This window comes from Oenanthe melanoleuca, chromosome 2 (genome assembly GCF_029582105.1).
Source record: "Oenanthe melanoleuca isolate GR-GAL-2019-014 chromosome 2, OMel1.0, whole genome shotgun sequence".
NCBI lineage: Eukaryota > Metazoa > Chordata > Aves > Passeriformes > Muscicapidae > Oenanthe > Oenanthe melanoleuca.
The window spans coordinates 16,497,656-16,510,736 of record NC_079335.1 but is presented as its reverse complement, the minus strand read 5'-3'; the positions used below and the strand labels follow the sequence as shown (position 1 = coordinate 16,510,736).

At 37.5% G+C, this 13,081-nt stretch overlaps 1 protein-coding gene across 3 annotated transcripts in view; it reads right to left on the bottom strand.

Annotated features, from left to right (window-relative positions):
- CSMD3 (CUB and Sushi multiple domains 3) overlaps positions 1 to 13,081 on the bottom strand; it is a 578,246-nt gene that overhangs the window by 19,213 nt on the left and 545,952 nt on the right. For all 3 annotated transcript variants that reach the window (XM_056483904.1, XM_056483905.1, XM_056483906.1), the window contains 3 exons: positions 12,175 to 12,348; positions 5,665 to 5,838; positions 5,338 to 5,411 (listed from right to left, as the gene is read on the bottom strand). In XM_056483904.1, coding sequence (XP_056339879.1) covers positions 5,338 to 5,411; positions 5,665 to 5,838; positions 12,175 to 12,348 — 422 coding nt within the window. The remainder of the gene's footprint in view (positions 1 to 5,337; positions 5,412 to 5,664; positions 5,839 to 12,174; positions 12,349 to 13,081) is intronic.

Here is a 13,081-nt window from a genome sequence, read left to right as displayed (position 1 = left end):
AATGCAACATTTGCCCAAGGGATGAAGATGTTTAAGAAGTGCTGCCATGGTGTTCAAGATTACAAATAAATGAAAAAGAATATTTCAATTAATATGTAATGACAATGTATTAATTATATAGAATATGTATAGTAAATATTAAACAAATAAATGTAATTTTAAAAAGTTTTGTGGTCTATTTTCCAATACACTTTTGTCAGCGGCACCAGGTGGCGCTACAATACAGTATTCTATGCTCAAAAATTCCCAGTGCTGAGATGTTCAGATTTCTCCTAATTTTTATTCTACAGCTCAAGTAGAAGCATTAGTACTCTGGGCAACAGTGTTTGCATTTAATTAAAAAAAAAAGAAAGAAAGTGTTTAATCATGTCTGGTCAATAACTGCCTTTCTATAAATGATGGTTATAACTTGGATATTCCCAAAATTAACAACATAATTTTTTTTATTTTTTTTATTTTTTTTTTGCTAAACTCCAAAGATTGCATATTTATTATTCTCTTACAGGAGAAATACCAATCTAAGAAGGAAACGCAGAAATATCAACCTGCATCCATTTATAAAGTACTCTAGATAAGTTTTTTTCAGTAAATAATATTATAATAATAATGTATAATAATTATCAAAATAATAATTTATTATACTTCTTATTTTTTACATCCCATATCAGAATAAAAGATACTTCTAACTATTATGAATTGTTCCACAATCAATTTTTTTCTTAGATTTCAGTTCACCAAAGAACTTGAAGATACTCGAATGAATTTCTCCATCCCCAGCAATTTGTTCCAAAGATTGAGAAGCTAAGGGAGTGCCAGTTATTTATCTTTAGTAACTTTTAGCATCACATTTTAAGTCAATGAAAACATAACTCCTTCACTATATCTAGTAGTTTGGTAGCCCAGTAATACATTATTGCCCTTTTAACAGAGCTTGGAGTTTGTGAGACTGCTGGGCAGAAGCTTGACAGACTTCCTCTGTCTGAAAGAGTCTTGAGCTGCCTGGAGTTTCATGTTTGTTTTGGTTTTCTTTTGTTTTGTTTCTAAACTTTCATTAGCTGTAAAATTTAAATTTCCTGTGTTCAGGTAGCTATGACCAGGTTTTATGCCTTTCTTTATCTTTGTACGGTACAACCACAGATTTATATCCATAGCAGAATAAAAAGAATCTAGTATGTGCAGAATGAGCTACTTCCCACTAATGTGATGCAATACAGAGAAATACAGACCTGGTGCTGGAACATCAGCAAAGCCCTTGACAAATGCAGACTACGGGATGCTGTGAAGAAGACTACAGTGTGACTATGATAAAAGATGCAGCACATTCTTAGCACTGGAGCTGCTGTGAAAAACTCACCCTTAAAGACATACAGGCCTGGACAGAATCAGTTTTCAGAGGTAAAAAAGAAGAGCTATCTAACAAAGGTGCAATGTACCTTATAGTGTAGTTTGAAATAGAATATCTATAATAATGAACTGTGGTGTGAGAGCTGTAAAAGTGTGTTAGAAACATTACAAATAACCAGAGATGAAACACAAATGACAGAGACTCAAAAAGAACAACCATATTTGTGCCAGTGAAGCACTCCAGATTGTGACACTAACACACTGACACCAAAGACCTCAGGACAATGAGAAATAGGAAAATACATGATGTCTGATAAGGATTAAATTACATTTTCATTGATGCAATGATGGTGCCAACTGCGCTAATGGAGACAGCTATATTGTGGGAGTAGAGCACTTCTCTTGGAACTTCATCCTACAGTTCAATCAACACTGAAGTTTTTATAAGCATTACATTCACAGAAGGACATTATTTGCAAGGCTGCTCAACATCTGCAGATCAAATTTCATACAGAACTTCATAAAATAGAACCCAAGAGCTAGCAGAGGGCTACCACTACTACTGTATCTATTTCCCTTTTTAAATTAAGGCTGCTCTTTAGCTCAGTTTAGGCCTCAATATAAGGGAAGATAGCTGAATTTCTACAAAACATGTTGGAAAAGTATGAGAAGTAATAAATCTGATATATATGACTGAGTGGTCTAAGCACTTCTAAACTGTTTCTTCAATTCAGTAGTACCTTGTGTTGCAATAGCTTTTTGTGAAAGTGCTATAAGTACTTTTCTATGTTTCTAGCAATATAGCTGAAGAAATATTTCAAACCCTACAGTTTCTTTCTAAGGAGTGATTTCTCTTCCAGATTACAGATGAAGCATTCACTAAGTTCTAAAGTTATTTTGTAACACACTGCTAAGGTAGATCTGTCAAATAAAAATGGCTCAGATGAAAGGTAAACATCCTAGAAGTATGTATTCTTAGCAATTAAAGCTGATGATACCAGTAATTTCCATGCCATGCCAGATATCCTAGTAGCACTAAACTGGCATTTTAATGTTATTGGAACAAATAAGAAACTGATCTGCTTCTGCCTGAAAAATTTAATACTGAACAATAAAGTCCATGCAAAATTCTGTTGCCTCTTTTTCTACAAAGTTCTTATTTAATAGTTGAAACATCATTCAAATGTGACGTGGCGATATTTGTGCTTTTGTCAGTGTAGGTTCCAGGAGGCCAGGTTTAGATATGCCTTTCAGTCAAGCCTAGGATTATCTTGTGTTTGCCTGATCTTTCAGTGCAATCAATGAGATAGGAAAATAGATAATCAAGAGTAGGGGGGGAAAAAAAGGAACAAAACAATGGTGCTCTGGAAGCTCATAACTTGACATCAGTATTGTGAAAAGCAAGTGTCAGTCAGTGATTTTTGTTAAATAAAAGAGGAGGTAGTGCTATTTGATTAAAGTGCTTAAAACAGCATTCCACATATGAATACATGAATTCTAGGTGCAAAGCTACAGCCTGGTATTTTTTTCTGAGACAAAGAAATAAATTTAAACCTTGACAATTAAATAATTAAGTTACCCTATTAATATTAGTTTAAATATGAAGTATTTAAGAGAGTTAAAAGAAAACAAACAAAACCCCAATCCAAACAAAACACAAAAATCCATATCTTAATTTTGGAACCATTTAGAATGATTCTTTACCTTCCTGCTATGGATAGAAGCAAAAATCACTATTATGCCACTCATAAAGGAAGTTAATTATATCATAATATACATTAATTTACAATATTTTTGTGGTTTTAAAGGAGTCATAACATTATGCAACATATGATAATGCAATATTTCTTTCTGGGATCTACAAACAATAACTTGGCTAGATGCAATCATTTTCACAATTGTTTCCACCCAATCAAGAGCTAAGCTCAGCTTCATCTGTATGACTGATACATCTACCCTGTTATTTATCAACTAAGCAATCATACTTAGAGCAACCAGAGTTACTACATAAAATCAAATTTACTGTGTGAACATAAGAATAAGTTTCTGACTGTGTAAGGAGCCTACAGCATATACCGGGCACTAACCTTATAATCATTTACAATTTTTTTTTTTTTTTAGAGTTTACACAGTTGTTAATTCTGCCAGCACTTACACTTATTTTTCAAATGATTTGTCAATTGACATTTTGCTTGATATTTTTACAGCTCCATGCTAGATGTGAGTGATATTTTACTCACAATAACTACAGCACAAATGAGAGACAGAATTACTTCCTTCAATGAAAGCTCATTAATATGTGAGAGAAACTGTGACAATAAAACAATAGAAATGCTTAATAAATTATTTATTTGATATGTAGTTGACTAAAGAGTTGTCCTCTAGCATAATGATGTATTATAACCAAACGAAATTAGCCTAAGGTCTGCTCCTGCTTATCCTATCTTGGTACAAAACAGAACTTTGAGGTCCTAGAGAAAACGTAGACAATTTTAGTATCAGTTGCATATGATTGTGATCTAGTACAGTCTGAGAACTCAAATATTGCTAAAAACCAAGCCTGAGTAGTACTGCTTAAAGGCCACCAAAAGGATAAGCCAAAGAAATTTTGAAGCATCTTTTTTGAAACTTTGAAGCGTCTTTAGATAAAATTCACTTTTAAAAACTAATTTTATTTTATAAATTTGTTCAAATTCCACTCAGTCCTTTCTTGCATTTCCAACAAACTGCAGTTTTTATTCTCCTGCTACTAGACAGAGGCCTCATACAACTGTGGAGCTGCTGGGTACTCTTCTGTTCTTTCCTCTTCATCTGCCTAGAGCTTTCAGCCCTGACATCAAACACAGATGTCACAGGATAGATTAGGCTCTCTCTTTGTTCACAAGATTCCTAGCAAATTATAAGGTACAGTTTTGCATCTCTAAACCATTCACTCATGAAAATATATTTTGTGTGAATCAGAAAATCAGCAGTTCAAAATAATTTTCAGTTTCACAGTTTTTTCCAACAGGAACACATGCAAGCACTACCGGGCACAACACAGCCTTGTATAAAATGTGGCCAACAGTCTCCTGGGAGGCAGAGCATTGAAAACAGGTCAGGGGAGGTGTTTTTTTCCCCTCTGCTAACCCCGGTGAGTCCTAAGTGAGTGTTGGGTCCAGTGCTGGGCTGACCAGTGCAAGAGAGATAAGGACAATACTACATTGAGTCCAGTGATGGACACAAAATTGATTAAGGGACTACAGCATCTGAAATACAAGGGGCTGTTGAATGACCTGGGGTAATCTAGCCTGCAAAAAGACACCCTGGGGGCAGGACAAGCAACAGAAGCAGACTTTTCTTCAGTGGTGCCCAGAGACACAGCAAGAAGAAATAGGTATAAACTGAAACATAAGAAATTCTCTTTAAAACTAAGAAAAAAGTGTTCATTTTCACTGTGTGAGTGACCAGCTTGGAACAGGATGCCCAGAAGCACTTTTGAGCCTCCATCCCTGCAAATATTCAAAAGAACCTGGAGACAGCCCTCACAAACCTCTTCTAGCTGACCCTGTTTTGAGAAGGGGGAGTGGACTAGAAGCTCTCCTAACAGGTCTGTGGCTGAAATTCATTTGTGGTTTCAAACAGATTTTCTCTCAGAGAAAAAAGTCCTGTTTTTAGAGTATGTCTACACTAGTAATTTGGCACACAATATACACATTTTTGAGGGGAAAAAACTTATTTAATAAATTGTAGGGAGCACATATATTGTGGGAGATACTGAAAGCCTTCTAGGTGAAATCAAGCAGAATTTGATCACAAGTTCTGCATGTAGTGCATTGCTGATAGGGACACAGGATTAGTGTAATCCCATAGCTAGAAATAAGGAAACATAGCAATATAGCAGCAAACAACTCTTGCAGAAGCAGTCTTTGAACCTCTAATCAGATGTTTCTAGACTTTGAAGTAGTATAAAATATTTAAATATGCAAGTTAATTTTAAAAAGTATACTCTACCTGATAGCCAAATGTGTTATTTTGTGACCCGTGCCTTGGGACTCCTGGATTTTCACATGCTGTGCGAGTAGGTTCTAAAAAATTGCAATATATTAAACACAAAACAAAATATGGTGTTTTCATTAAATACATCAGTGTATGACAAAATTAAGCTTGTTCAGTAATACGCAACAAGACAATTACAAAGACAAAAAAAAAGTTATTTGATTCTTGAACAGTATAGAATAACAGCAAGATAATTCAAAATAACTGATAATCTTAGATTGACTTAGGAAGAAGAGGAAGAATAAACATTAAAAGAATTTCAATACATGTGCATAACCATACCTATGCATCGAGGAGAAGAACCACTCCATGTTCCATCTGCTTGGCAAATCCTGGTGCTAGAGCCAACCAAAATAAAAGGAGGGTTGCAGCTGAAAGAGACTTCTGATTGATAGATGAAGCTTTTGCCTTCTCTTTTCCCTTGAGCAGGTACTCCAGGGTCACCACAAAACTTTGCTGTGAAAAAAGACATTACAGAAATGGAATATGGCATTTATTAAAAAAAAACCCAAAACAACACTTAGCTGAACTACGTGAAGAAATTACTTCAAATATTGTATTTATTTTACTATAATCAGATCAAATATGGAAACATTTAATAGGAATTCAGAGAGACTAGATATATAATATTTAATTTTCCAGATTGTAGTACTTCTGATGGTTGTTCAAAATGACTACATAGTGTGCTTGGTCAGTACCTGACTCTTAATCAAGATGACAAGTTATTTTATTAAAGTCCAAATATCCACAATTCACCTGTGCCCCAAACCACATCAGTTTGCAAACCCTTAGAGAGCAATCAAAGAGTGTATCAAACTTTCATGTCAATGTTCCCTTCTCTCCTGCTTTCTTGCCACCTACCCAATGCTCAATATTTTTGTATGGCTAAAGGATTTAGCAGATAGATTTTAGGAGTCATAGAATCCTACTTCCTCATCCTTCACTGAAAGGTAAGATTTGGTATGTATGTATGTAAGTACAGTACTCGAAAGTTAGAACAGTTAACAATAAAGAAACACACAAAAAAGAAAACATAATAAAGAAACTTCTGTAGCAATCTAAAAGTCAGATACTAATAAACTGTTATTAGACAGGATAAATTTAACTCATAAAAATATGCTCTTAAATAGATATTTTTTACCTTATTCCTATCACCTAAAGATTCCTTAAGTCTATAGCACAACTGAGTAAATGCACTGCTAGCAAATTTACTGGCCTTCTTCTGCAGTATGAAGTATGCAGTATGAAGTATGAAGCTGGATTTTGAATAATTGACCCAGGAAATTAAACCAGCTATGGCAAACCCTGTGTCATCAGACTATATTATTCCTTGACACACTATGAATTCCAGTATTGTGTAGTCTAATTTCACATCAGACAGAAAACAGTGTAATAATAATAATAATAATAATAATAATAATAAAAACGCCTAACCTGTACATGTTCAATAATGTTTCTAAATAGACATGCTGTACAGACAGTGGAATTTTGTGCTCCATCTTTCTCATCTACAAGCATAATTTAAATTAAATTTCTCAAACTACAGCCTTCAAAATGCATTTGTAATGTTTCTGTCTTTGCCACCCACATTTTAAGCTTTCCAAAGGACCTGCTCACATGAAATGTTGCTGCTCTTTGCTTCTTTCTATAGACACTGACTGGATGGGAAATCCATGCACACCCACACTGGTGAAGAAAAAGGGCTTAATCTGTAACACACCAGAAATGTATGCAATTTCATCACTTTAGGTGGAGGGGACTGTGTGCAGAATTAAGAATTCTGGAAAGATCTATGGATTTGGGGCAGTGCCACATAGTGTACACACAGTGTACTTCATTTGTGACTGACAGATCATGGTTGTTATGCTTTCACTAGAATATTCTGTGTTTTAATTTGAGAATATGTGAAACACAAATTTTTAACACAGGGACTTGAAATCCTCTCCTAACAGTTCTATGCACCAATAAAGTAACAACGATTCTAAAGGGAAAAACAATTCTCATATCCAAAAATGAGATTATGGTAAATTTATTCATTTTTTTCTAAAACTAAGTAAACTCCATCTCTTAGTTGTCCAAGCTGACCTAGTCATTGAATATCTACTGAATATCTTCCTCTTATATCAGTAAGTGTGGAAACCAGGCATCACAGTAAAACACAAGTTTCCCTCTGATACTAGAACAAACTAAAGTTGCAGTGAACTGGAAGTTTTATGAGTGTTTCCACTCTCAATGGAAATATTTTCCTAAGGACTCTGAGAGCCTTTAACAGAGTAGGACCATGGAGTTCTGGCACTGAGACTGTGAGGCTAGTTTCATTCTTAGAAGACATTTAACTGATTAACAGCACATCTCTTGTCAATGTCTGATGGCAGCAGTGAGCACACCTGTCTGAGATGTGCCCAGGTAGAGGAGATGCTCAGCCTGGTGACTGAGCTGCTGGAGGAGGCGTTTGAGCATCAAAGAGATTGACTTGTGGCATCACATTCTACCATCCCTAAGATGGATATATCAGCCAACCATGACACAAGAAACAAAGGATTCCCCCACCCTCTCACCACCAGGCAGAAGTGGGGGATCTAACAGAGGAGGGGAAATGGAAGTAGATTACTGCTTATGGGGACAGTCAAATCCCTTCCTAGCCTGACTCATCTTCCCAGGTGCCCTAATACAACAGGTGTGAGGCCTGGAATTAGATGGACTGACAACTTGAGATGCAGATGAATGTTATTCTGGAATTGGAGGGCAAAATAACCTACCCCCTGCATCATGACCACCTCTGTCAAATAAAAAGAGCAGTGGTTGTCATAGGCGAATCCCTCTGAGGGAATCCAAGGACCCAACACTCCAACTGGACCTCACTCACAGGGAAGCCTGCTGCCTCTCTGGAGCCTGGCACATTACTGGAAAACTCTCTAGTCTGGTACAACTCTCTTTATTATCTGCTGTTCTTTATGTCCACAGCAATGAGGTAGCAAAGAGAAGTCCAAGGGTAACCAGAACAGATTTCAGGCCTTAGCAAAATTGTCTGAAGGATCAGAAGGACATCTTGAATTTTCTTCGATCCTTTCAGTATCAGGGAAAAATACTGAAAGGAACAGGCAGATCCAACTGATCAACAGATGACTCTGAGGATGGTGCCATCAGAGGCACTTTGGGGTTTTTGATCCCATCATGGTCTATACAACACCAGATCAATTGCTATTCAATGGCAGTCAGCAGACTGTCTCTTCTCAGTAGAGAAAAATTATTTTTTTGCAGGAGTTAGAAGGGCTGACCAGTTTTAAACTACACTGGAAGAGGGAAAGGAACAAAACCTTCATCTATGATAAGCAATGGGAAGGCTTGCCAGAGTTTATTAGTGAGATTCTTCAGTCTTCTCCTTAAGGACCCAGAAGTCTTGACTCAGCCCCTGAAATATTACATCCCTGGCACAAGGAAAAGCTGGTGGGATCAGCCCTGTCACTGGTGTGCCAGTATGAAGGGTTACACACTCTTCAGGAGGGATAGGCAGGGCAAGTGAGGTAGGGGAGGATGAGGCAGGGGAGAGGGGTTTGCTCTTTGCTATGTGCCCTGGTTTAGGAATGGTACTGACCGATTCAGGGCCCCTGAGATTCCCCAAAAGCACCCTGCTGCTCTCTTTCCCTCCCCTAGGTTTCCCCCTCCTCCTTCCTGAGGCTGGGGCTGGAATTACAGGACAAAAGGCAGAGATCATGGGTTGAAATGACACCAAGTTACTGGCAAGAGCAATGGGATAAGAAAGCAAACAGTTAACAACAACAATAATAATTACAAACGTGTACAAAAGAGAGGGTGATTTACTTGCAAAATGTTTACTGCAGAGCCCAATCCAACTGACCATAGACGTTTTTCTGACTCCTCTGAACCAAGGGTCCTTTCCCCCACCCCTGGCAGTGAGGTGAGGTGTTATAGAGTAATGCCTGGGACTTAGCCCTGCCCCCTCCCAGCTACTGCAAAAAATTAACCGTGTCCTGGCCAAAACCAGGATATTATGATACTTTAAGAGCCTTTGGTAAGGACTAAGGGACAAACAAAGTGGATGCTGTTATGCGAGTCTCTATAGGACACACAGGATGTTGACACTGGCAAATTATTCTTCAGTGAACTAAGGGAGACCTCTAGGTCAACTTCTGTTGTCTTTTGGGGGGATTTCAGCTTGCCAGCTGCTAACTGTGAATGCCACACAGCTGGTACAAACAGGTCCAGAAGATTCCTAAATCACTTGGGCTCAAAGGTATACTAAGTGTGTTTGCTGGTGACACTAAATTGGAAGCACCTGTTGACTCACTTGAAGGCATCTGTGCCCTGTGGAAACACCCAGACAGATCAGAGGACTGGGCAATCATCAATAATATGAACTTTTAGAAGAGCAAGTGTTGATTCTGCACCTAGGATGGGACAAACCTGGATGAAGATCCAGAATGGGAAAACACTGCTGGAGAGCAGCACTGCAGAAAGAAACCTGGTCAATGGCAAGTTGGATATGAGCCAGCAGTGCCCTGGCAGCCAGGAGGGCCAGCCCTGTCCTGGGGGCATCAGGCACAGCATCACCAGCCAGGCAAGGGAGGGATTGTCCTGCTCTGCTCTGAGCTGGGGCAGCCTCACCTCCAGTGCTGGGGGCAGTACTGGGTGCCACAATATAAGGATACAAATCTATTAGGGAATATGCAAAAAAGGGCAACAAAGACAGTGAAGGGCCTTGAGGGGAAGCTGCATAAGGGAGTGTCTGAGGTCACTTGATTTGTTCAGCCTAGAGGAGAAGAGACTGTGGCAAGATCGCATTGTGTTCTTCTTCATGAGGAGAAGCAAAAGAGGCACTGATCTCTTCTGTGTGGTAACCAGTGACAAAACTCAAGGGAATGATACAAAAATGTGTCAGGGAGGTTTAGGCTGTATATCAAGAAAAGGCTTTTCACCCAGAGGGTTGTTGGGCTCTGGAACAGGCTCAGGGAAGTACCAAGGTCACAGCTGCAAGCCTGACAGAGTTTAAGAAACTTTGAACAGTGCTCTCAGGAACCTGGGTACAACTCTTTGGGTTGTTCTGTGCTGGGCCAGTTATGGGTCTCTTCCAATTTTTTATATTCTGTGATAATTCTTTGATTCTAAGTTATATCTGCAGTTGGGAATTTTTGGCACAGGTCTACATTTTTGCCATCTATTGCCAAGCTTGTGAAACTAGCAGTCCTGTACTGAAATTACTGCATGAGTAATTAAGCAAACAAATTTACTGGGTCACAGATCACAAATACACAACCAAGGACATGATTATATTCCATTCTGAATAATTATTCTATGTCATAACTATACCTTGCATATCTTCAGCTACAGGCTCTATGGAATCAAGATAGGAACTAAATTTCTGATGTCAAGAACTGCTTATTGAGAATGACTTTCATCAGCTCCCCCTCATTTCTGCCAGATGGCAACTAGCTTAAGCTCTTCAACAAGCACTGGCTGCCAATTGCTTTCTCTTGCAAGCCAATGAGTAACCATTGCACATCAACAACATTCAGTTAAGGTAATAGGCATGAAATAGCCTTAAATTCCCAGGCAGCTGCATTCTGTGCTAAATACACCTTTTAAGAAGTTTAATGGTAGAGGCCACTTTTGCAGAGCATACTGCAATATTGAGTATTCAACTTTAAAAATGATAAATAGCTTGTGATATCCAAAACTGAATGAAGGACATCATATTTCAATGAAGAAAAAATAATGAAAATATTTTTTCATAGTCTCTGATATTCACAGTATAGTGGATTCTAGAAGAGCTCTACATAGAGAATTTAAGTAATAAATAGTGGTCTTGTTCTTTTTCTTCCAGAAAAAATGCCTTTCTTCATGTTCCACCTCTGGCACACAGAGTTTCAGCAGCAGTCAGAAACTTGATGACATGAGAATATAATTGGGGGGGGAAAAGGGAAAGAAAATATGATCTATATAATATGCTTTCATAGTACTGGGATATAGCCAAATAGAGAAAAATTTTGACAGGAAGAGATGAAAAATGAAAAAAAGAAATAGTAAAAGAACAGAGAAATGCATTTTGAAACATTTAGCAAGCTACCTGGCAAGCACAGCTACTTGGCAAGTTCAAATTAAATTTCAGAGACTGTAAAGCCAGGAATAAGATATTATCCTCCTCCAGTTAGACTCCTTTTTGAAGACCATTGCTGAGTGGTATAATTATTCTACAAATAACTACAAAACCTCCTTCTTCAGTGCAATCAATTAAATATCTCTTAGAAGAATGGCAATCACTTTTAATGAATGGGATTGGATGTTGTCATGAAATTTCTAGCAATACAAAAATCCATCAATTTTATTTATAACTTTCATATGAATAAAATTTACTGCATAAATTATATAGATTAATTTACTGCAAGGTGAAAAATAGTTAACTTTCATAGAATCACCCAGGGTCTAGTCAACATTACAGCCAGAAAAAAAAAAAAAAAAAGGAAATAAAAAGGATTATAATGCAAGTTACCCTATCAAGCCAAGACAGGAACTTTAATCTTGAATTGCCTTGGATTATGTTGTACACATTGCCTGTAGTATTTTTTTTGTGTTTTTGTCTAAGGACTTCTCATTCTACTACTAACATTAAAATTCTGGAAAATTTTAGAAATTTTTAGAAGGATTGTAATTGTCCCAGGTTTGAAATTAATAGAGCCACTGGGGGAGGGAGAGGGGAAAAAAAGTGAAGACTTTAAAGAGGAAAAATCCATTACAGTTGAACAGCAAAATACAGACAATAAGGTGGATGCATACGTAAGCATTGAGGTACTTCACCACTCCATGTTCCATTCCCAACGCAAGTCAAAACAGCAGGAAAAGAGAGTTCATATCCTGGAGAGCAGACATAGCTAATGCTAAATCCCCAGTCCAAGTTTGTTCCTTCCAACCTTCCATTAGAGATCTGCGGAGGAGTTGGGCAGGTAACAGCTGCAATAATATTCAAAATAATTAGGCCCAGCTGCTGCAGATATCCCCGGTGTACACAATTACCAGTAGAACCATATGGGCTAATTTCACCTTTTTTTAGAGGACAATACAGTCAGGACATGCTATCATTCTCACTGTATTCTTGCCATATTTCCTGAAGTTAGTATGTCTGGTTGCCTTCATTTAGGAGGCAGTGGATGATTGATGAAGTGTCTTAAATAAACCAGGATGCTGCATCAAACCAAATAGGAAGGCTACCTAAAAATCAGTATGGAAACTATGGCATGTCTGACATTTGAGATATGTCTGGTAATATACTACAATTATTTTTTTTGCCTGTTATGACAACATAGAATATGACCATTTTCTAGTGTGGCAATAATCAAATATTTTCCTCCTGTTGACCAGCCTAGATATTTGCTAGATGTTAATGCTAGGGATGGAATTCCAGGATAACTGTTGAAAAATATTTCTTGAAAGTCTGTTTCTAAGTACCACAGTTTGTACTATTTGCTTTGTGAGTAGTTCATCACCAAAAAAGAATCTAGTTGCTAGCAAGAGGGAGAAAATGTAAGGATTTGCAATTCCTTGAAACTGTTAGTATTGTTACCTCTAAGAAGGCCAACAAGAAATATTTCAGTATATTTTGTAATTGCCAGGCCTCCTAGGTGAAAATACAATCATCTTCCATTTGGTTGTAGGCAAAAGGACTGAAAAACTGCATGGGAAGGTA